The 21,517-nt window shown below is 39.0% G+C and overlaps 1 protein-coding gene across 1 annotated transcript; it reads right to left on the bottom strand.

The window, feature by feature from the left end:
* Positions 1–173: 173 nt before the first annotated feature.
* ocrl (OCRL inositol polyphosphate-5-phosphatase) lies at positions 174–18,355 on the bottom strand (the record flags this gene model as incomplete). The annotated part of the gene is made up of 23 exons (XM_085467325.1): positions 174–2,164; positions 2,584–2,695; positions 2,800–2,927; positions 3,122–3,206; positions 4,047–4,166; positions 6,089–6,112; positions 6,823–7,058; positions 7,364–7,529; positions 7,608–7,718; positions 7,841–7,976; positions 8,296–8,405; positions 9,203–9,314; positions 9,530–9,711; positions 10,016–10,132; positions 10,321–10,435; positions 10,533–10,634; positions 11,518–11,691; positions 11,808–12,051; positions 12,141–12,308; positions 14,007–14,120; positions 14,453–14,491; positions 14,833–14,924; positions 18,255–18,355. Coding segments are annotated over 23 exons (2,913 nt in total), but the record flags the coding sequence as incomplete, so codon positions are not given.
* Positions 18,356–21,517: the final 3,162 nt, after the last annotated feature.

Genomic DNA, 21,517 nt, shown 5'->3' on the forward strand with positions numbered 1-21,517 from the left:
ACTTGGAGGGAAACAGAATGTTGCACTGAGGTGAAGCAGACTAACTTTGGCGTGAACATCACCCAGTGACGATTTCACATGCACCCGAAGAGTAAGGCCCAAAAACCTGCCGTGCAGTCACCGTTTGTCTGCATAAGATTTCCAAGAGGACGAGATTGAGGTGGGGCACAAAACAGCTTTATACACAGTTTTATTTCATTTAAATAAATTAAAAATAAAAAAAAATATCTGAGAAGTTGAAAACAAATGTATCCTTGTGTACCTTTGAACGTACCTCAGTTTTGTGACAAAACTGAAAAGAGGAACAACAATGAATCCACACACTGTTAACATCAGTTGGTAGAGTGGAATAAGACAACACATAAAAATCAGAGGGTGGTGATTACACTGATTCTTCTGTTTGACATCATGAAGCTTGTATTTCTACAGACAAAAATGAAAGGTTGTTGTAAAACAGTTCTCCCAAATCTATATATAAAAAGAAAATCCCCAAAATAATTGTTCCATAGACTCATGCCACCGTTTGGCAAATCTCAGTTTGAAAAAGGCCAACAGAGGATTTTGAAGTAAGGATGTTAATAAGGCAGAATGAGCTACTTCAGACCAACAGTTATTTATACAAGAGTCACGATTGTCAGCATTTTCACATTGCATCATGTGTATATGTCGTCTGCAAAGGTCCTGGGGCATGTGTGAAAAAACTCTGGTTTTTCTGGCATCGTGGGTAAATTATTACGTCATTAATGTGAAAAGCTTATGGGTTAAACCGTTTCAGAGGAAATGGGCCTTAGAAGTTCCTTATTACAGAGAATCAGCTGCAGAACAGAATGGTCCTCTGTGGCACAAAGACAGGCAGCTTCCTGCAGAGTAATGAGCCATTAAAATCTGCTAATTTCACACCCAGAAAATGCTGCATGAGTTCAAATGAGAACATTAGTCTTTTGGATTTACCCTAAGGGGACAGAACTGCCTAAAAACAATGAATAAAGAGCTTTAAGTGAGGGAGAAGACATGTAAACACACGTAGACGCACACCAACAGTACCACCTTCAGGACAAACTAAACACCATCACAGATTCATACCAGCAGACAGTCAAACAACCAGGTAACAGGTAAACAGTCACTATTTACACCACCAGAAAAGAGTGAGATCTCCACCCGATTCCGATTGACCAGGAAGTTAGTGTGTTAACAGACTTGTTTCGCAAGTCAAGAGGAAATGAGGAAACTGGAGGTAAGGCTGACGGCTGAAGTTACACAAAACACAGCAAACACTTACAACCAAGAGTTTTCTACAACAGGGTGATAAAAACACGCAAGAAGACACCCAATTAAACATTTTAAAACTGAAAGTAAACTGCAGTAGAAAGTGTTCACATGGTGCAAACTTGGAGGAAAACAAAAACATAAATAAACAGTTACAATACCATGGATAAGCTCAAAGGTATCTTAATATTGTCCCCTCAGCTAAACGCTGCAAAATAAATGATTGTCATGATTTATCTTATGCATTAACATTCTTAGTGACAGATTTGCATGATCATCCCATTTCAAACTATTTTAACAATATATCTAAACATCTTCAGTCCATTTATTCAAACCTAAAGAAGTCTCTTCATTTCTTTAGTGTAAGTGAGTCTCCTATTTAGCATCTATGGATACATATATATATATAGTGTTTTCACATTTATAACACTCACGGCTTAGGGGTTATTTTGGCAAGAGCACCTACATGAAGAAGTGTCAACTCTAGTCAGGAGGCACAGGTCCTTTAGGTCATCACAAAGTGCATCAGTTCAAACCTCTCCCAAATGCTTCCAAATCCTGCAACTAGTCCTATTGTGCATGGATTGAAGATATGCCAGTTCTAATAAGAGTCTTCAGTACCTTACATATTAACACGACAGTTTGTAAAAGGTAGGGTGCAGAAGAACTGCACTGGTCTCCAGTAGATGTCAAAATACCAGGTCCTTTAAAACCGAAGAGCCAGGCTGGGAATCAGCTCCAGGCCAAACTGACACCATAATTAACCCTCAATGTTACTCCTCATCTCCGGCCATTAGGAAACCCAGAACAAAATCGATGGCTTTCTGGCGCTCGTGTGACGTCTGCCTGCCCACAAAATTGGGAGGTGGTCGAATGAGGAGGCTGGCAAAGAGGGTAGCTAAGGTAAAAGAACAGGGGGAAAAATGTCAGTGATTGAGATTGACCGCAAATAACAGGTCAACATTTAACATACAAAATGCAAATTTATTAGTTACTCACATTATGCCTTTTAGGTCACAAATGTTTAATCTAATATATGGTTACTATTGTATAAACTCAATCCAATACTGGCATTTTATTATATGAAGGCCTGGAAGCTCCGTCTCTGATTTGGTTACAGCGTAACTGTATTGTGGTGCACAATGTAATAGTTTATATATTTAACAATTTTAAAATTCACTGATTTGTGCTCTTAATTTGAAAAGATTCAATTTACTTAAATTAATATTGTCCTACTGCTAATTCAGAACTAAGTGGTTGTGATGGAAGAATCTGCTTAAATAAACTCTGTATTATGATATATGGAGATGACCTTACCAAGGAGACTGGCTGTTAGATTGTTGTTCTGTGAGTGTTTGAGAAGTTCTTTCAGAAAGGCCATCAAGTAGCGAAACACATTGCGGTGAGCCCGGGGCAACTGGGAGATCAACTGTCAAAAATCAAGGTCAGCACAGAGATTAACCACATCATAAAACGAACTGCACTCATCTGTACATGAACACGATGCCTCACTCTTTATAAATCAGACTGTACCTGTTTGCAGAGACGGGTGTCGTTAGAGCAGTCTAGGCACCGTTGGTAGAGTTCATAGCACACCACTGGCTCTGGCAAAGCCTCCAAGAAGATCAGCAGTGCCTCAGCCACAGAGTGGTTACAACCAGCTACACCAACAGTTAAGAAAATTCTTGTAGGTCCATATTTTCACATCGTCTCTGAACTCTGCTCCTGCCTGAACGTCTTACTATCAGCTGTAAACCAGCTGACATGGATTTTAACACTTATTGCCATCAACGGATCACAAAAAAAACCCTGTTATGTAATCTGCTCTGCTTTTAGAACTGGCTTTATAGGATACGGATGGAGTCAGGGATGCTGGTGTCCAGACAGTCGATGATGCTCTGCAGCTCCTCCTGTAGGCCTGGTGTCTGAAATAAGTCCTCCTGAAAGACAACCAGGGACAAATGAAACAGACTGAAGGTTTCTGGCACTCCACCCACTTCCAAGGTGCATGGAGCTGAGAATAAAGTTTGAAGAAGCCAAAACACGTTGGTTAAGCCCTTTGTGTCTAACTCCTATAACTAAAAAGTCCTATTTATTGACTTCTTTTCCAGTCTTTTCCCTTCAGAGAAAAACAGACAACCTATATATGTTTGCCATTACTCAACAGACCATCTATTGCACTCGTTAATTATTCTACAGGCCAAAATAAAGAACTCAGAAACTCGAGTTATCTGAAAATGCACAAAACTAAGCAGGATCAAGTTTTTCCTCAAACGGATGATATTTTAAGATAATGGTTTCACGGGACACTGTTTTACAAAACACTGCACAAACGTATGAAACATTATCAGTAATTTCAGGTTATTCTAAGATAACAGTACCATTAGGTTTTTGCTCATCATTTGTATTTGTTGATGTTCCCTCTCTAAAATGCTGTTTTTCAGTGTGTCAGTGGCCTTTTCAAGCACACAGACATTCTCCAAAAGAGACCTATCATGCTAAGCTACTCTAGCAGAGTGCAACAATAATACTAGTAATAATAATCATAATAGTAATAACAACAATAATAATAACAACATCATCCACCTATAAATAAACACAGTATGTCCCCTTTAATAACATTATTTATCAAGTATGTCAATGAGGGGTAATGTTAGCTTCAGTTGGCAATAAAGAAATGCATCAGACAGTAAGCACTGCAAGAATTTATGTAAATCTAAACTCTTTCCTAGAGGTGAAAAAATGTTGGCATATCCAGAAACGAGCTGAAGCTCTCTCACCTGATCACAGGACTTTGTGTAGAGGTGGTTGACCAGAATCCACACCTCCTTGGGGATCTTCAGAGGTTTGTCCTCAGTACCGGCTCCATCCACCATCAGGAAGTTCATCTTGGACTTTTCCTGTTTGGACAAAAATCAAAATGTCTTATTCTGACAAACAGTAGCGGAGTACTACTGTCATACAGTGTTTATACCGATTTGATCAGGTGTAACACATAATAATGGTTTCACATGAAAAATCACATCCATTAGTGTAGCAGTGAGGTCAGTATCATCTCTGGAGACTTGTATGAAAGCCATTTTACTCAGAGCTGGATATCACATCCTTTTTGTCACTGAAAATGGATCCCCGAGACTCACGAGAGACACCTAAAAATAACCCCAGCTACTGAGCCTGCACATGAGGGCAGAGGAAACTGGAGAGCAGCTGGGAAGATGCTAACATACAGAACTAATGTAATATGGTGTAAGAAGTATATTTACATTGTAATTAATCTTACAGCGATCAAGGCCAAAAAGCTTTTACATAAAACGCATTACATTGCGCCAGTGTCAAGAAAATGGAGCATGCTTATATTCTAAGTGGTTCTCTGTTTCCCATTTTCACTCATCAAGTCATAAAAAGGAAGAGGAGGTCTGCAGTTAGACTTCATATGAATGTCTCAGCTTCAACACTCCCTCTCATTAGCTTCAGTCATGTGCATAAAGGAGCTGTGCAGCAAGGCAAGCCTGCTGTGAAATGAGATTTAGTGTGTCTGACTTTCACCAGGCTGATGTTTCCTCTCTGCTCTCAATGGCCCATGAAAGATTTAATAGGCGACTAACCCCCCCCACACAATCACACTCAGAGTATAACCAAACTAAAGCTTTGTCTGGTCTCTGATTGCCTGTGGATTACCAAATGCTGCCTGTGTCAGGGCTGGGAGATGTGAGACGAGCACACACTGATTCACTTTCTGATTAGCTTCTAAGGGTGTGTACTGATTAATAATGGTAGCTGAACAAAAATAAAGGATACTTATATTTGACTAATCGTTTAAAATAATCCTTATTTACAGTATACTGAGCACTGACGCAGTCCCTTGGCTTCGCCTGACAGAACCAAAGCTGAGTGCTTCAAACCTGCATTCATTTTAATGACCACCAGGGGGCGACTCATGAGGTTGCAAAGAGACTTCTAGTTGTATAGCTGTAGCTTCCTCGCTCTGTGACACCAGCACACACTTTTCTGACGACTTTATGGGCTGAGTCACTAGTTTGATGTCCATAAAAACATGTAGAGTCAGAATGGAGGATTATTCTGATTATCTTTATTGGCTAATGAATTGTCAACCACAGGTTGCTAAACGGCACTCGGTGTCTACGGTTTCCCAGTTTAAGTTTTCAGTTTCAAAACACAGAGATTTCAATGATAAAAACACTCTGTGGCTTCATAATCAAACTTCACATCGTTTCGAGACATCGTTTCAAACAAGCTATTTAAGCTCCATTCATTTTCAGTCAGTTTTCTTCCGATTTGCTACCCATTACAAACAGATTCGTGCAGCAGGTGGCTGCTGTCTTGGTAAATTATTGAAAAGAAATTCTCTTTCTCTCTGACATCATAAAGATCCACTAGCAGAAAAAACTGTCTGAATCTTTATAGCCGTCTCAAACCTGGGATTTTGGCTCTCAGTGATTACATGCAAAGTCTGAAATGCCGACACAATTCAGGAGCTGGACACAGATCTTTTTTTTTTTTTTTCATTAAAAATCACTTCTTTTCATGATCAAAGATTAATTTTATGTCCACTGGCAAAAAATGGTTCACCTCTGTGAAATCTGCTGTGTTATAAAGCTGGAAAAAGTTCATCCTCATACATAACACACATTAATAATGGGACTGACCTTTATAGTATAGGAACCAGTTTCTATATATAACATAAACAAAGAGGGAGATTAATAATGCCCCATAAAGCTGATAAAAGAGGTGGTCTTGTATCTCAACTTAAAGTGACCTTGTTGTGCCTGATAAGTGATCAGTATCCGTGTTAATATTTTACCTTCTCCATGTAGCTGTCCTCTCCCTGAGCAAGAAGTCAGCCCACAGCCACAGTGAAGAGGTGGAAATGAATGATCAAGGCAAGAAGAGGCGATGAAGAGAAACAAAGGAGGAAAGAAAGCAGAGAGAAGCACCAGGGATAAACAGAAAAAGTGTCAGAAAAGTGACAGATTCTGGATTGTTTTGTTTTGTTTTTTGCACAAATCATTTGATCAAATCAGTAGTGCAGCAGGAAAATGAAAAAGCTTAAAGTAGAGCTAAAGAAGTACTCCGTGATAGTAGTTCTACATCCCAAACCCAGATCAGATTAGATCAAAATAGCATAATAGAAGCAGACAGAGGAAATCATGTAAAGTTAGAGGAGTCTATTTATATGAAAGAAACTAAAGTGGGTCTAAGCTGAGCCAGTCTTTCCTTTTCTTTAGGAGCTCCCTTCCTATGTTTTTGCCACTTCCTTGTTCCCTTGGCCCCTCATAGCCAGAAATATAGTTTGAGATATTTTACAGTCTCCAAATATAGGCTCTCTCTGTGACTGAGTTTACCCTACGAGACAGAAGAACCCCTAATGCCTCCTAGCCCAGGGTTCAGGTTGTTAAAAAAACCCTACTCTATCTGCTGTGTGCAATCAGTTTGAACAAATCTCAGGAAAATATGTCTCTGTTCACTAATCCTATCTGTTTACACTGTACTAAAAGCATCAGTCTCTTCAAGATTGCCAGACTAGCTTCCTCTTACCAGGTCAATGAGTTTGGTAATGGGGATTTCTCTGATGGGCTTCTTCATGCGGCACAGAGTCTCCAGCGAGGTGCCAAAGCAGCTGGGCAGGTAATTGCCTGAGATTGTAATAAAGTAGTCTTTGCCACGGTCCAGATGAAGCACCAGGATGTCCTCTATTTTATCTTCTCCAGAGTTGAGCAGTGTGACAGAGTCTTTACTGACATACACCTCCAGATAGATCTCCAGGGTCTCATCTGTTCAAGACAATAAGGGAGGATTAGTGCAAACTCTCCTGCAGGGAAAACGCGTTTTTAACTGTGCCTCAATGATCTACTTTTTACTTATACGGGGCATAGAGGAGTGGTAAACTCATTTTTAACAAAATTAACATTAAGTGCATTTAACAGCTAGTGATCATTAAAAAAAAGGATACAACGGGATGCATTCAGTACCAGTTGTTAAACTACTTCACAGATCTTGGTTATAGGTCTAAAATTTGAACCAACAAGATTAAGGAGTTTAACAAAGTAAGAGTGTTACTGGGATCTATGGGACTCACTTGGATCCAGCATTCCATCGCTGGGCTCAGCTCGCAGCCAAGGCTTGCAATACTGCGAGTCATTAAGTTTGGGGATGAAGGCGAAGTGACAGGGTACCTGCCCATCATTTTTTATTAGGAAGCGCTCCTTCTGAAGCTGCCTGAACTTGACATTCTCAAATGTAAACTGCAGAGCAAAGGAAGAGAAGCAAGATTATATTAAGAATAAACTTAAGAGAGACCCATAGTGTAACAGTACTCTTACCTCTCTCCTGCTTAGAGAAACAGATGGAAGGCAGTCATTTTCCATCCTGTCCATTGCTCGAACAATCTCCTCAAACACCTTCTTGTGGCGCTGCTCATCTACCACCTTCACCTGTTACACAAACGCATGAATGCAAATATTAATGTAACTTTTATTCATGCAATAGCATTTGTTTTGTGTAAAAAACATGAAACGCAAGACTGCCAGCTTTATGCGACTGCAGAGATCCTCACCCCTATACTAAAGAGGGAGCTGACGGGCTTGTGATCGCTAGTTTGCATTCTCATGTGACTCCGGTATGCTAGCTGCTGGACACTGCTGCCCCTCCACAGGATTCTGTCACACCAAGCTGGGACTCTGCACTTCCCACTGCAGGAAACAGGCACAGTTTCAGAAGCAGAGTCAGAAATCTCACAAATACAGTAATGCTGACACTGTATGTTAGTGTAACAAAAAGGCCGGGGAAAAAACAGTGTAGTCAGGATTCAAGATAAGATATTTTATTCAAGAAAAACAGAACACCACAACCCTTTCAACCCTCACACTGTAGTTTAACATGGCTTATATGTATGATGACCTTTGGTTACTTTTTTCTATGAATAGCAAATTTGGACAAAAACAAACAAAAAAAACAAAACAAGAAAAAGCTTCTGTGTTTGCTATATTCAACAGAGGGACGTGGCTTTACCTGGAGTCCCATCGATCAGTTTTAGGGTCAAACTTGTATGTGGGAATGAAGGTAATATCCCCTTCCATGAAGTCTGTGAAGGCCTTCTTTGTCTGCCTCTGAACGTTCAGCTACAAATTAGAAACAGGAAAATATTGTTTATTCAAAAAGTCAAAACAGAGCTCATCTGCTTGGAAATAAATAGGCGAAAGAAACTGAAAGATTACACAACCTGACAGTAAGTAATACCAGTGTTTGACAATCAGCTTCCCTTATTTCTTTTCCCAGTTCATATTTATCAAGAAATACGTTGTGTTTTAATTTTTCCGAACTTAACAGACAGGATGACATCTGACAAACTGCAAACATAAGCACAGTCTACTTACCAAGATAAGCACGGTTTTATTTACATACTAAGAACTGAACAACTGCAGATAAGAATCTGACAAGGATAAAATGAAAAAACACCCATAGGTCACTTTATTATCTGCACCTTGCTAGTATCAGGTTGGACCCCGTCACCTGCACCAACAACCATGCCACGGTACAAGTCACTTAAAAATTAAAAAAAAAAAAAACCCTTTCTTCCCTACTCTGATTCTCAGTTTCAAAATCAAGTCCAAATCTTTATCTATGTATATCTCTATCTATCCATCTATATTTAGTTAGATATTTGCATTGATGAGCGAATGAGCATCTAATAGTGGCCAGTGAGTGGACATTTTTAACTTCTTTCATGCTTGTTCCGAAAACGTTAAAATTACAAGCGAGGGTAAGAAGCAGTGAGGGAGGCATTTTCCTGTTCCTAACAGTAACAAAATAAAAAAGAGGAACTGTCCCCGTTTTTAAATGTTAAAAGGCAGCCAAAACAGTAGTGAGATTTATGTCAGTTTCACAGGAAACATTGAGCAAGGTAACAGTTTCTTACCTGATCATACTCCTGAAGCTTCTTTAGATCACCCTGAACAATGAATTGTTTGACGTCAGCAGCATCGGTAATAAATAGACGATAGTTTAGGTCCCCGAGCCAGATTACAACACTAAAACACACCAAAGAAGCAGAAAGCGCTGTAAGTAGCATCTTGGTAATGAATATGATGATTCAGAAATCAGAGATTTATAATTTCATTACAAAACTGGTTATGTAATGAAACTGTAACAGACTAAATTAAAGGAGTGGTAAACAAAACCTAAGGCTCACAGTAAAGTCATCCACTGCACATTATTTCTGGATGCGAATGACTAAGGCACTCACTCGTGCTTGACGATGCTGAGAGGAGGGTAGTCCAGTAAGTGGAAGGTCATGCGTGCACATATGTCTTTATAGTCCTGATTGCGGCGCTCAAAGTCTTCCACATGTGCTGCTAGATGGGAATTGACGATGCAGAAGCTAGTGTTGTGGAAAACAAACCTCACTGCTACGCCTCCTTTGTTCCCCTGAAAGATAAATAAAACAAGAATGACTTATTGACACTCAGGTAAATAAACCCAGGATATCAATGCAAACTGCAGATAACATGTTTAGTATTTAATTAATCCAAAACAGTGATCCAACAACTTCACGTTCATTAAAAACATTACCCAAGAAGCTAAAGGTGCAAGATAGCAGGGATATCTCACAGTCAGACAGTTTACATGCTCATCATGATCTTTGATACTTCAATAAAAAAAATTTTTTTAAAAAGTCATGGCTCATTTATGGTTTTCAGCCACGTTGTATTTTGTCTTAGTGTGAACATACCATTTTTCCCATGATTCCTGTCCCCACGTGCTCAGCAGCCACATCTTTTATGTGATTCTTGTACGTCTTTTTAACATAAACTACAAGCATCATCCCAACGAGTCGTATGATCCGAACCTGAAGCAATAAAAAATGAAAATTCATATTTTTACCCACCTACTCATCAATATGGCAGGATGCATGTGCAAAGGTGAGGAGTTCAACTTATTCCACAGTGTTTTCCCATCATTGTGTTTTCCTGTTGTGCTCCACATTAGGGCTTCACTTTTTAGTCAACTCATCTTTTAGAAAGTCTCTCTGCTCACCCTCTTGTACTTGGCTTTTGAGTGCAGGCTTCTCTCCACAGCATCGACCCACAGCTGCTCTTTGGATGAGTCCATGTAGAAGAAAGCCTCAGTGCTCAGGTCCAATTCTTGAAAACTAGAAGCATAACCCAAATCATCACACTTACAACCTGAGAATAACATGATATGATTTTTTTTTTTGCAACAAATGTACTGTATGATTTCTTACTGACCCAAGAGCATATATATCTGGAGGTTCAGGGTCACAGCCGAGCCACGGTTCGAGGCTGCTGTCTGGAGACTGGCCGTTCACATTCCACGTACCTGTGAAAAACCTAGGAAACATGCAGTTTATGTATTTAATGCCAACAAAAGTAGTATTCTTCAGTTTTTGGCTTCTGTTCACTTTCAGTTAAGTTCCCAGAGTGAATTTGCTCTTGCAATCAATGCTAGTTTCTAACGTTGAGAGCCTGACGGCTCTTTTTGCTTCTCATCCGTAAACTCTGCATACTCTTTCACATGATTCAGTTTATTTTGAAAAGTCTCAACAGGATCTTGAGCTTTATTGTGAAAGGTTTACATGGAAAACAAACAAGTGGACAGCGGAGCCACACAACGGTTTTACCGTCGTTGTTGCTAACGACAACGCGTAAAAACAGCCGCTTGTCCGTCAGTAGTGTGGTTATATTACATGTTTGGGAAGTTAAAATAGCCATCAAAACGATGAAAAAAAATATTGCTGTAAGCAGTTTAATTTACGACAACACAAAACAAACGATAGCGTAATAGGAAACAATAGACGTTTTTATATTGTTATCAGATATATATCGTTATATCGAACAGCCCTACTTCTACCAGATGTGCAGCAGCATGTTTCAGAGGCAACTTTCCACTCAGTGTTATGAAAATGGTGAAGAATCTTTTTGGTTTGTTTTATTTTATGATTTTTTTATAGAAGCTCAGATGCATAGAGCAGAAGTCCAGCAGACTAAAAATGGTAGAAAGAATCGGATCAATCTTTGGTTCAGACCTCATGCAGATTAAACATGTGATTTGAAGGCACACAAAAAGCAAAGGAAAATAAAAAAAAAACATCAGAGACAAGCACCTAGTGTATTTTTTTCTCATTTCTAAACTAAACTATAATGTCTAAATCATATTTTCACACGAGTTTTTTCTTCTTATCTAAACAAAAAGAAATTAATGAATTCCACTTACTTGAAGGGCCGGATATCCACATACTCGTTCTCCTTCTTGCCCAGGCGGTGTTTGATTAGGTATTCTCTCTGACCTGCCTGGGTGGAGAACATGGCCTGTCTCATGCTGTTAGTGGTGGGGCTCTCACACCAAGATGGTGGCCTGTCTGCACGGTCAAACCCTGACCTAAAACTACTGAAAAAGCAGGGGAAAATACTTTCAAACCAGCAGTATTATGGACATTTTGCTTGCTAATCAAAATAGTTTTAATGTACAGTAAATCTACTTAGCTGTGACAGAGGTTAACTTACTCTGACTTGCTGCTAGTGACTGAGGAGCTGTCTTTGGCCTGTAAGGAGGCAGCTCTGTCTTTAGGGACTGGAGCAGGCCGCGGAGGATAGGATGGAATAGAAGAAGCTTTGCGAGGAGGTAGTGGAGGGAGAGGTGGAGGCTCCCTAGAGGCAACTATGCGATTCTGGTGATTTTTCTTTTCTTCCACTTGGAAAGTGTGGTTGTTCTCAAAGCCAAAGTCTGGAACAAGTGACTGAACTGGATCTTCAGACAGAGAAAGTGAAAAACAAAAGTAAACTTAAAAAGAATTAAGACTTTTTTGTATCAACTATTATGAGTGCTTTTATTCTTACTCGTGTTATTCAGAGTTGATGGAGTGTTGTTATTAAGACTGGGGGGCACTGCACTAGTGGGTTTGGGTGGGTTAGCTGTCTTAGCAATCCTTTGCGGAGGCACAGGTACTGGAGTTCTCTGTGGTGTTGGTGTAATGGGCTCCATCGCTGTTGGTTTGGCAGGTTTGACTAAGAAAGTCAATTAGCAGCGTTAGATAGCAGCACAAAAGAGCAAAATCGAGCTTCTTAATACATGTGCCCGTTGAGATGAAAAGGATCAGAACCAAAATTTAGTCAGCATTATTTCTACAAGATAACTTAAAATAAAAATAACCTGCGTAAAATAATCAAGTGTAAAACGAAAAGAGATGTGGTCTTGGAAACAGGGGCAGAAAGACCACATTAAACATCCTGTTAAGACGAACAGCAATCACAAGAGAAACGTCATCACATGAACATGCGCCTTATGACAAGAGCGATAAGGAAAGGGTTTCTGGTACTTCTTTTACTGAAGGATATGATGAGCATTAACCAGCAAATGACGGTAAACTGGATGAACAGGTTCTGAGAAATAACAGCTCCTCAGAGTGCCACCACCATCCTGCTTCAAAATATTTGTCACAGCAAGATGTTGGTCATTGAGCTCGTAACCAAAACGCTGATTCAAAAGCCAGGGAGGATGTTTAGTTAGGGTGTGTACGGGTTAAACTCTTGGCCAGCTGGACTACATTTTCCAGCACATTAATTCTTGTGTCTCTACTGCACTTTTGAAAAACAGGCAAAAGGAAAAGCAAAAGACTTTTAAAGCCACGGTTTAAACACAAAAGCAATTAGGAAAAATCCATGTAAATTAGACCGTTTTTTAATTTACTTTGTATATAAATTAAGGAAATAACAGATCTTCTTTTACATTTATGTCACGCTATAATACAAACCACTCAAGGCATGCAAGGCCATTTCCTTGTCTTGTATTTTTGGATGCAAGTGCACACGCTGGGTTTTTCTAAGAGTGCGTTCTACAAAAACCTGTCAGCTAAAGATGCATGACATCTATAATCTGTGTGGAACAGATATAATCATGAACCTCAGAAACAAGCAAGGGGGGAAAAAACAAATACAAAGCTTTGTTTTACAGGCAGCTGACTGGTTACTTATACGTAAAAAGACTGCACAGCTTCAAATTTAATACACTTTGACTATTTATGATTTTAAATAAAACAAACACACACATCCTGCAGTGCTTTACACGTCTCCACCCTGGACTTACGTGTACAGATTAGGTCATGTAACTGAATACAATTATCCCAGTGTTCTTAGCCAAAAGGCTGCCAGGAGTTCAACAACGGCATGTGAATTACTTCTATGCATCCAGATTCCTAGAAGCTCTTCTCTCCAGTTAAGATATCCAGATAAAATGAAGATAAACTACGGATGGGTGTGGATAAGATTACTTTATTACTTCTTTCAGCACTCACAGTGAGGTGCAGATCAAAGCAAAAGCAACGCATGAACACCATTTAATATAATCTCCTCATGCTCCCAACATAACAGAGGCTTATAACATTTAAGACCTTTATGCATTATAAGTATATCTGAACACATCTGGCCACAGCTTATAAGGCTAAAACGTAAATCTAAGAGTGAAATCACAATACACAAACAAAGTTTTTTGTCCTTTATTGCTGCATTCAAAGAAGTGGGCTTACACCCATGGAGGTGGATCTGATTTCAAAAACTGAGGCCAAGTAGTCTTTCCACCAGTATGTCAGCAGCAAGAAAACACAGGAAATGAGCAAGAGGTGTAATCCACCCTTTGTAAATAAATGTTAGATGAGTCATTAAATAATTAACTATCCCACTGCTTTAGATGAAACAGTCGCGTCTTACCTACTGGTTGAGCACTCTTCACCTGGGTGAGGAAAGTCTGAGTCCGATCATCATCCTGCAGTTCCAACAGCAGCTCTGGGGCTTTTTCTCCTTTGATTCGTACTTTAACGGAAGCTTGAGCAGGAAAGAGAAAGCACACATCCTTAGACTTTGCAAACTGTCCGGCAAACAAAACAAATTGATTTAGAAGTGAACCAATTCAGCATTCTTTCAGAAAACCCTGACAACTCATGACCTGAGTGTACTACTAAATAAAGACATTAAGCTGCAGGCATGCTCTAACAATGCAGTAAAACTAGACAGGTGTTGTGTTATAATTAATGTCATGATTCACCTCTGAAAGCCTGGCTTCCAACACCTTTTTATAAGATCTTTTACACATTATATTGACTCAAATCTCATATCAGAAGAGAAAAAGAAAAAGAAAAAAAAAAAAAACTACTTACGATCTACTGACAAATCAATAAGAAGAGCTTCTTCAGCTTCTGAAAGGAAAAAAAGGAGAGCTTAAATAGTGCTGCAGGGGGGAAACTTAGTGCTGTTACAGGTATTTCTACAGTTTTTTAATGTTGACCACTGCTCACCATACTGTGACACTGTGTGGGAAATTTTTACACTTTCTCATTAGGTGCAATGGAAAAGCTCCTTTCACTTTTACTTTTGGTGCTGTGATATTGACTAAACATTAACTTCACATGGAATAGAGGTCAAAGAAAGTGAGGTGTGACGGAGAGAGCTCACAGGAAAATACACAAACGTATCCTGACTGATTATACTCAGGATATAAAACAAGAGAAAAATGGAGAATAATAAAAGGGTCACATACCTCGTACAATTTCAAACTTAGCATTGATGGGTATCGATAGCTGAGCCACTGGACGAGACACAACAGCATCAGGGTTGGCTAAAACACCCAGTCTGGATCAAAACAGTACAAACTCCCACTTAAAATCAGCTCTGTGGTGCTTAATAACACATAAGCTTAGAAGTAAATCCAACTAAAACACAAGAAACATACAGACAACCTGCAGCAATATAACCCTCTTATAACGGCCATTCTTTTGCAATTAGCAGCAAGTTTCATGCAACATTCAGTATGGAAATATTAAAGTCAACATCTGAGGTTCAATGCTGGTAGATTAGTGATAGACTATAACTATCAAGTGATTAAAACAAGCACATGCACACATGCAAAACGTATGTTTATCTGCAGTTAAAGATTAACAAACAAACAGTGTGTGTCATTCAAGTCCACTGGAGCCGCACAAGCTTTGCGTCAATAAACATTCAGCTTAATCAGCTTCAAGTCCGTGATGTGGTTTGATGTAGGCAGGCTCATTTTTTCCTTTCTAACAATTGCTGACTAACAATCGGGGTCAACACTGCGCTCAGGAAACTGCCCACGCTTCCCCTCCACTTCACCATAAGTCAAATTGCATATAGTGAGAGGAAAATGATTCAGCCATGCGAGAAAAAAAGCGTGTCAGAGGAACTCGGCGTTGACCAGAATCAACGTCTGATATTGAAAATTACACAATCGACAACCGAGAAAATCGAAAACCCCTCAGGGGAACATAAAAATACTACAATGACCATACAACACAGAACAATGAATAAAATATGTGGCGGACCTCATGATGCTCAGATTTGTCAAACGTATTTATCTGACTTTCTAGTATCCATTTCTATTTAACCAACTTTGGATGTCTAAAATCTTTAAAAATAACCTTAATCACTCTGGGTGTAGCACCTCTACTATAGCTGAGAGTATGGAAAACACTAAACTGCGGCAAATACACGATTCCTCATTATTGTAAATGAAAACAGTGAACTGGCTAAGAAGACAGAGGTCCTCACCTAATAGTTTGCTCAATAAAATCGAAAACAAAATTAAGCATGGCTTTCTTTAATGCCACGAAAATGCCTAAAAATTAATATTGATTAATATCTTTATCAGCAAATATTTTAAGCATTTATTATTAGATGTGACTGGAAATCTGATATGTGCAAACTTTATGTCCTGGAGACCATTTAAATTCAAGTTTCTTGAGCCAATCATTTTAACAACCCGAATAAGTGGTGTCGGGGGGGACTTTGATGAAAGATTTAAAGATTAAAGCTGACACAGGAGCTGGTTATCTCGCTATTTCTCCCTGTAAGGACTACTTGTTAGTTTAGTGTGTTTTTTAATAGAGTTAGTTGAGCATGTAGCTTGTGTGCTCATGTGAGTGTCATTACAGCCTAGGAAGCAAAGGAATTCTAGATAATCTGCAGTGAGCTGCCTGCTGGTGCAAAAAAAAAAAAAAATGCTTAACAACCCAAGCCACAGTGACAATTTAAAATAACCCCACACTGTCACAACATAACCTGAACAAATGCTAGAGGTGTAAAAAGTACACAAACTAAGTGTTACACACAAGTTGTTGAGTAAACTCTAACTAGGAAGTGGTGTGGTATGTGTGGAGCAAGTTTACATCAGCTGAATGGACTTGAACCCTCAACCATATCACCACAGCCCCGCGGGCAGCATCGTCCTTATAAGTGTCCTTCTGAGCTCAGAGGAAGAGCGCCATGAAGAGTCACTCAAACTGCAGCATTCACTCTTTTAGCTGTGCTGCATGACATCTGACACTAAAAATTTCTGACTATGTTATGTTGCATTTGTTTGTTTGTTTTTTACATTTAGCCTAGGAAACTAAAATCTACAAAGAACAAAATCCAGGAAATCTGGATAGATATTTTACAGTGAAAATATAGAAACAGAAACATACTGAGGCACTCTCTCAGGTAAAATCAAATCAGGGACCATGAGAAAGCCTGAGACAGAAATTCCCCTACTTTTAAGTAAGTCTTATCTTATCATTTTACCTGAAGGTAGGCAGTAATTATTTATGATTACATGTACCACATAAAATCTATCAATTATTCCTGGATTATTTTTCTTTGTACTTCTTCCTGCCCCACTGAAGAGCACTTCTCAGATCATTCCTTAGCCATGCATCATTTTCCTTTTCTTATTGCAAGATCTATTGGTTAGATAACGCCCAACCCTAAAAAGATAATCCAACTACACTCAACAGGCCCTTTGCTAGGAACACCTTGCAAATATTTGGCTAGACCCAGTTTTGTCTTCAAAATTAATTCTTTATATACAGACACAACAAGATGCTGGAAAATTTTTGCTCCATATTGGCATGACAGTATCACACAGCTACTGCAGATATGGCAGCTTCACATCCATGATGCAACCCTCCTGTTCCAACAAATACCAAAGGTGCTCTATTGGATTGAGAGCTGGTGACTTTGGAGGCCATTTGAGTACCAGTAAACTCACGGCCATGTTAAATAAACCAGTTTGAGATGATTTGAGTTTTGTGACATGGTCTGCTATCCTGCCTGAAACACCCATAAGAAGATGGATACACTATATTCATAAAGGGTGGCCATGGTCAGCAACAATATGCAGGAAGGCTGTGGTGTGTAAATGATGTTCAGCTCTCTGTGTTTAGAGATCCTCTTCTGCATACTTTAGTTGTAATGAGTGGATATCTGACTTAATGCAGCCTTCCTGTGAGCTAAAAGCAGTCTGGCCATTCCCTTCAGACTTGTGACAAGGCACTTTTGCCCACAGAACTACAGCACACTGGATATTTTCTCTTTTTCAGGCCAAACTTTGTAAACACTAAAGATGACTGTGCTGGAAAATCCCAGTAGATTAGCAGTTGCTAAAATACTCAGACCAGCCCATCAGGCACCAACAAACACACTACAATAAAGGTCACATAAATAACCTCTCTTTCGTGTTCTGATACTCAGTTTGAACTTCAGCAGGGTTTCTTGACCATATTTACATGCCTAAATGCACTGAGTTACTGCCATATTATTAGTACCTAACCAAGTGGCCAGTTAAACTATATAATTATCCATCATCCTGCCAAGTACTCAGTGTGACGCCATCACGGCACACACCTTTCTGACCTAACAGAGTGTATTTTGAACCATACCAATATCACAGCAATTGTGGGTCAGAGATAGGAGGAAAGACAAACCCAGAGTTGGGCAGACACCTCAGATATGCTACAAACCAGCTTTACGAGCTCTCACAAACCTAGGGTGCTGCAGTAAATGCCTAAGAGTGTTCAAATTATTTTGACAACTCATTACCACTACTTATGGTTCTCAATAAGTTTATCTACTGCTTGACAAAAATCACATTGTTTTTCAGTCATTTGGCTCATTGATACTTACATAAACTCTCCACCGCGTTCAATTAGTGACAGGAGTCTGGGCTCCTTCTGGCCAGACCTCAGCTCCAGGCATTTTACAGTGTGAGCAGCACAATCAAGGAATTATTGTGACTGAGAATGAGAAACTAGTGACTGTCACGCCAGGCTTTGTAAACTGAGATTACACTACAGATACTCCGAAGGGTTAGAACAAGCCATGCCAGTTAAAAGGTGGGCAACTTAAGGTTATAAATGAAAACAGCAGGAGGTGGGACAAAGCACGGCAGATGCTGGGTTTGCTGGTGCCAGTGCAGGTAATATTTTTAGCTTAAGGGTGTAAAGGTGTAAGGATGGCCAACGTTATTCTGTACAAGTGATTTTAATTAGCGTTAATTGCATGACACTGTGCATATATCTGTGCGGTTAGCAATGAACTGGATTAAAAGTGAGCTGTAGCTACTTTATAACATGATTATTTAAGTGCACGGTTACTGAATATCTCCATATTACTGAATTACTAACGTTGCCTAATGGGCTTCACTAAAAGCTAACGTTAGCCAACAAGCTAAAGCCAAAAAAAACAAAACAAAAAATACCATAACTCAGAAAGGATATTGCCAAGCATTCCTCGCTGCATATCCCCAAAGAGGAATCCATTCTTACCGAGAGGAAATAAATATCAGTTTATCATTTGGGTTTATATCACTTCGGTGCGGACGTCAGGGCAGGGAAAGTTAAACCTCCACCCGGCGCTGCGGCCTCCTTCCGCGAAGCTTGGCTGCTAATGCTAAACGCCAGCTGATGATGTTGTTGTTGTTGTTGCTGCTGCTGTTCCCGGATAGTATTAAAAATATCACAGTTAGAAACTTTAAAAAGAAAGAAGAAAACCCCGGCTCTTCTCGTGTCCCCGTGAATGCCAGAGAGCAGGTTGCACAGGCTACATAGCTTTAGCTGGCAGTTTTATGATTTAGCCGCATATGCTACAGCACAGAGTTTGATATGTGGTGGGCTCCCTCCTCCTGCCGCTCCTCACCCTGTTTAAGGACTCATCATCCTGGTTTTTTGCGGCAGTTGGTTTCGAGTATGAGCTTAATAACGCCATCTTCTGCCTCGGAGTGCAATGCTAAGTGAGTAAGCCTCCCAGCCCTGACACATATAATGAAAACCCTGCGACATCGTGTGGTAAAACAATATTATCTGCATATAATTAACTTTCCAGCTTCACACATCCTCTTTGGGGGATTAAAGATGTCCGGAAGGTGTTTTGTCCCACATTAATAGGGATGAGGTGTAACTAATACAATCGCTTTTACATTTTTTAATATTACCGCCACCAAGGAGGTTATGTGTTTTTCGCAGTGTTTTTACGCGTTTCCTTCTTCCTGTAAACACGATAGTTAAAAAAAAATTGAATTAATTCTAATAAAATTTGTAGGAGTGTGTTGTGTGGTCATCTAAACAATCCATTCAAATTTGGCCTGCATCCTTCGCTGATGATTTACTTGTCAAAACCGAGAAACCATATTTAAAAATGGCCATATAAAGATTTAGAATATGTCAAATTTGACCTCCGAGCTCTAATTAAATAGACTGATTTTCACGTCAAAGTAATATTGCTATAGAACTATTTAAAACTATGTTTCTTAATGTCATTGGTTTAATTTACAACATATAGAAATATAGGGATTCTAAATATTAGACCTCATTTTCCAGTTCAAATAAGATAAAACTTATACTGTCTTTTATCTTTAAAACTTTACATAAAATTCTGTGTTTGTACTGGCAAAATTTAGGAAAGGATACAAGTAAATGGTGATTCTAAATATCACAGTACAGTTTACATTCAAACATCAGTCACATTTGACCTCTGATCAGTTTTACATTTCACAACAACTGAAGGTGTGTTATATCTTTAAATAAAGTATTTTTAAATAGAAAGAAAATGAGCTGCCTAGTTAGTCAGAATATACTATAGTATGTAGTATTATATAATAAGCTCAAGTCAAATCAATACGATCAGCCATTACCTACTCTTACACTACAAACTTTGTAACGTATGTGTTAAATGAACAACAACAAAACCCCCAAAATGAATATACACAAAATACAATACTATTCCTTTAAAAAAACACTTCCCAGAGAGTGCCCTGCTTTGGTGGAGGTTTGTGCTCCTGGAGTGCTTCTTGTCAAATAAAGTATTACCTACATGCTAAAACTGAGGGGTGTCCTAGTTTTGGAGAAAATTGACCACCTTCACTTCATTATTAACCTATAATGACATTATTATTACAGAGGCATAATGCCAATGAGTCAACGATGCAAAAAATAAATATAATAAAAGTACAACAAGGTACCACATATTTGGATAAAGCTACCATAAGTAGTAGTCTTCAGAACAAGCTATGTGCAGAAATGGGGTGGGGGCGAGTTTCATCCGCTTTGACTTGTGACCCCTTCAAATTAAGCAGTCTGTCATGTGATAGAGCAGTTTCACCAACAGTCTTTTCATTCATCCCAGACTGTGATTTTAAGGATTATAATGACTTCAGCTGAACTGTACTCACAGTTTAAACACTGATTCTTTCCCTGTGGGCTCAAATTGTGGTCAAAAATATTTTTTGATCAGTTTTGTACTTACAAAACTGCAGTAAGTACTGCAATTCTGTTCTCTGATTGGATAGTTAAATTTGTGACTGATATGACATTGATCAGCTGAAAGGAAGAAAAATCGGGTCAAAATTTGTACTTGTAAGTTAAAACTTGAGTTTCACACGTATTTTTTTTTCCTTTGTATCTGTAACCAGATCTTAACAAAAAGAATTTGTAACTTGTGTAAATATTTTTACACACCCAAATCTTTTCTACGCACACACAAATTCTTTTTACACACACACAAATTCTTATCTACAGATGCACATATATACACATTCTGATTTAAAAGTACAAAATATTTATGACCACAATTTGATCCCATACTTTCCTCAGCTGATGTATTTCTGAGAGCAATTGTGCAAAGACTTTGAGTATGTTTTTCCATTTCCTGGATCCAGACTTTTAAACCCCTCTACCCACTAATCAATATCTGATATCGGGCTATTTTTTCATCATAAAACCTTTTTAAAGTTCTCCAGGCTACTTGTACAATTCATGTACAATTGCATTCATGACTTCATAAATTGTGACCACCAACACCATTGAGACATTTCTGATGATGCCTCAAAAAACATCCCTCTAAAGATGGTCAGGTACAAGAGCTGGAAGAAAAATAAGTGAAAAGAAAAACTT

The sequence above is a fragment of the Copadichromis virginalis genome, linkage group LG2 (genome assembly GCF_057382275.1).
Source record: "Copadichromis virginalis isolate Kocher_CV1m ecotype Utaka linkage group LG2, C_Virginalis_male_GT1.1, whole genome shotgun sequence".
Taxonomy (NCBI): domain Eukaryota; kingdom Metazoa; phylum Chordata; class Actinopteri; order Cichliformes; family Cichlidae; genus Copadichromis; species Copadichromis virginalis.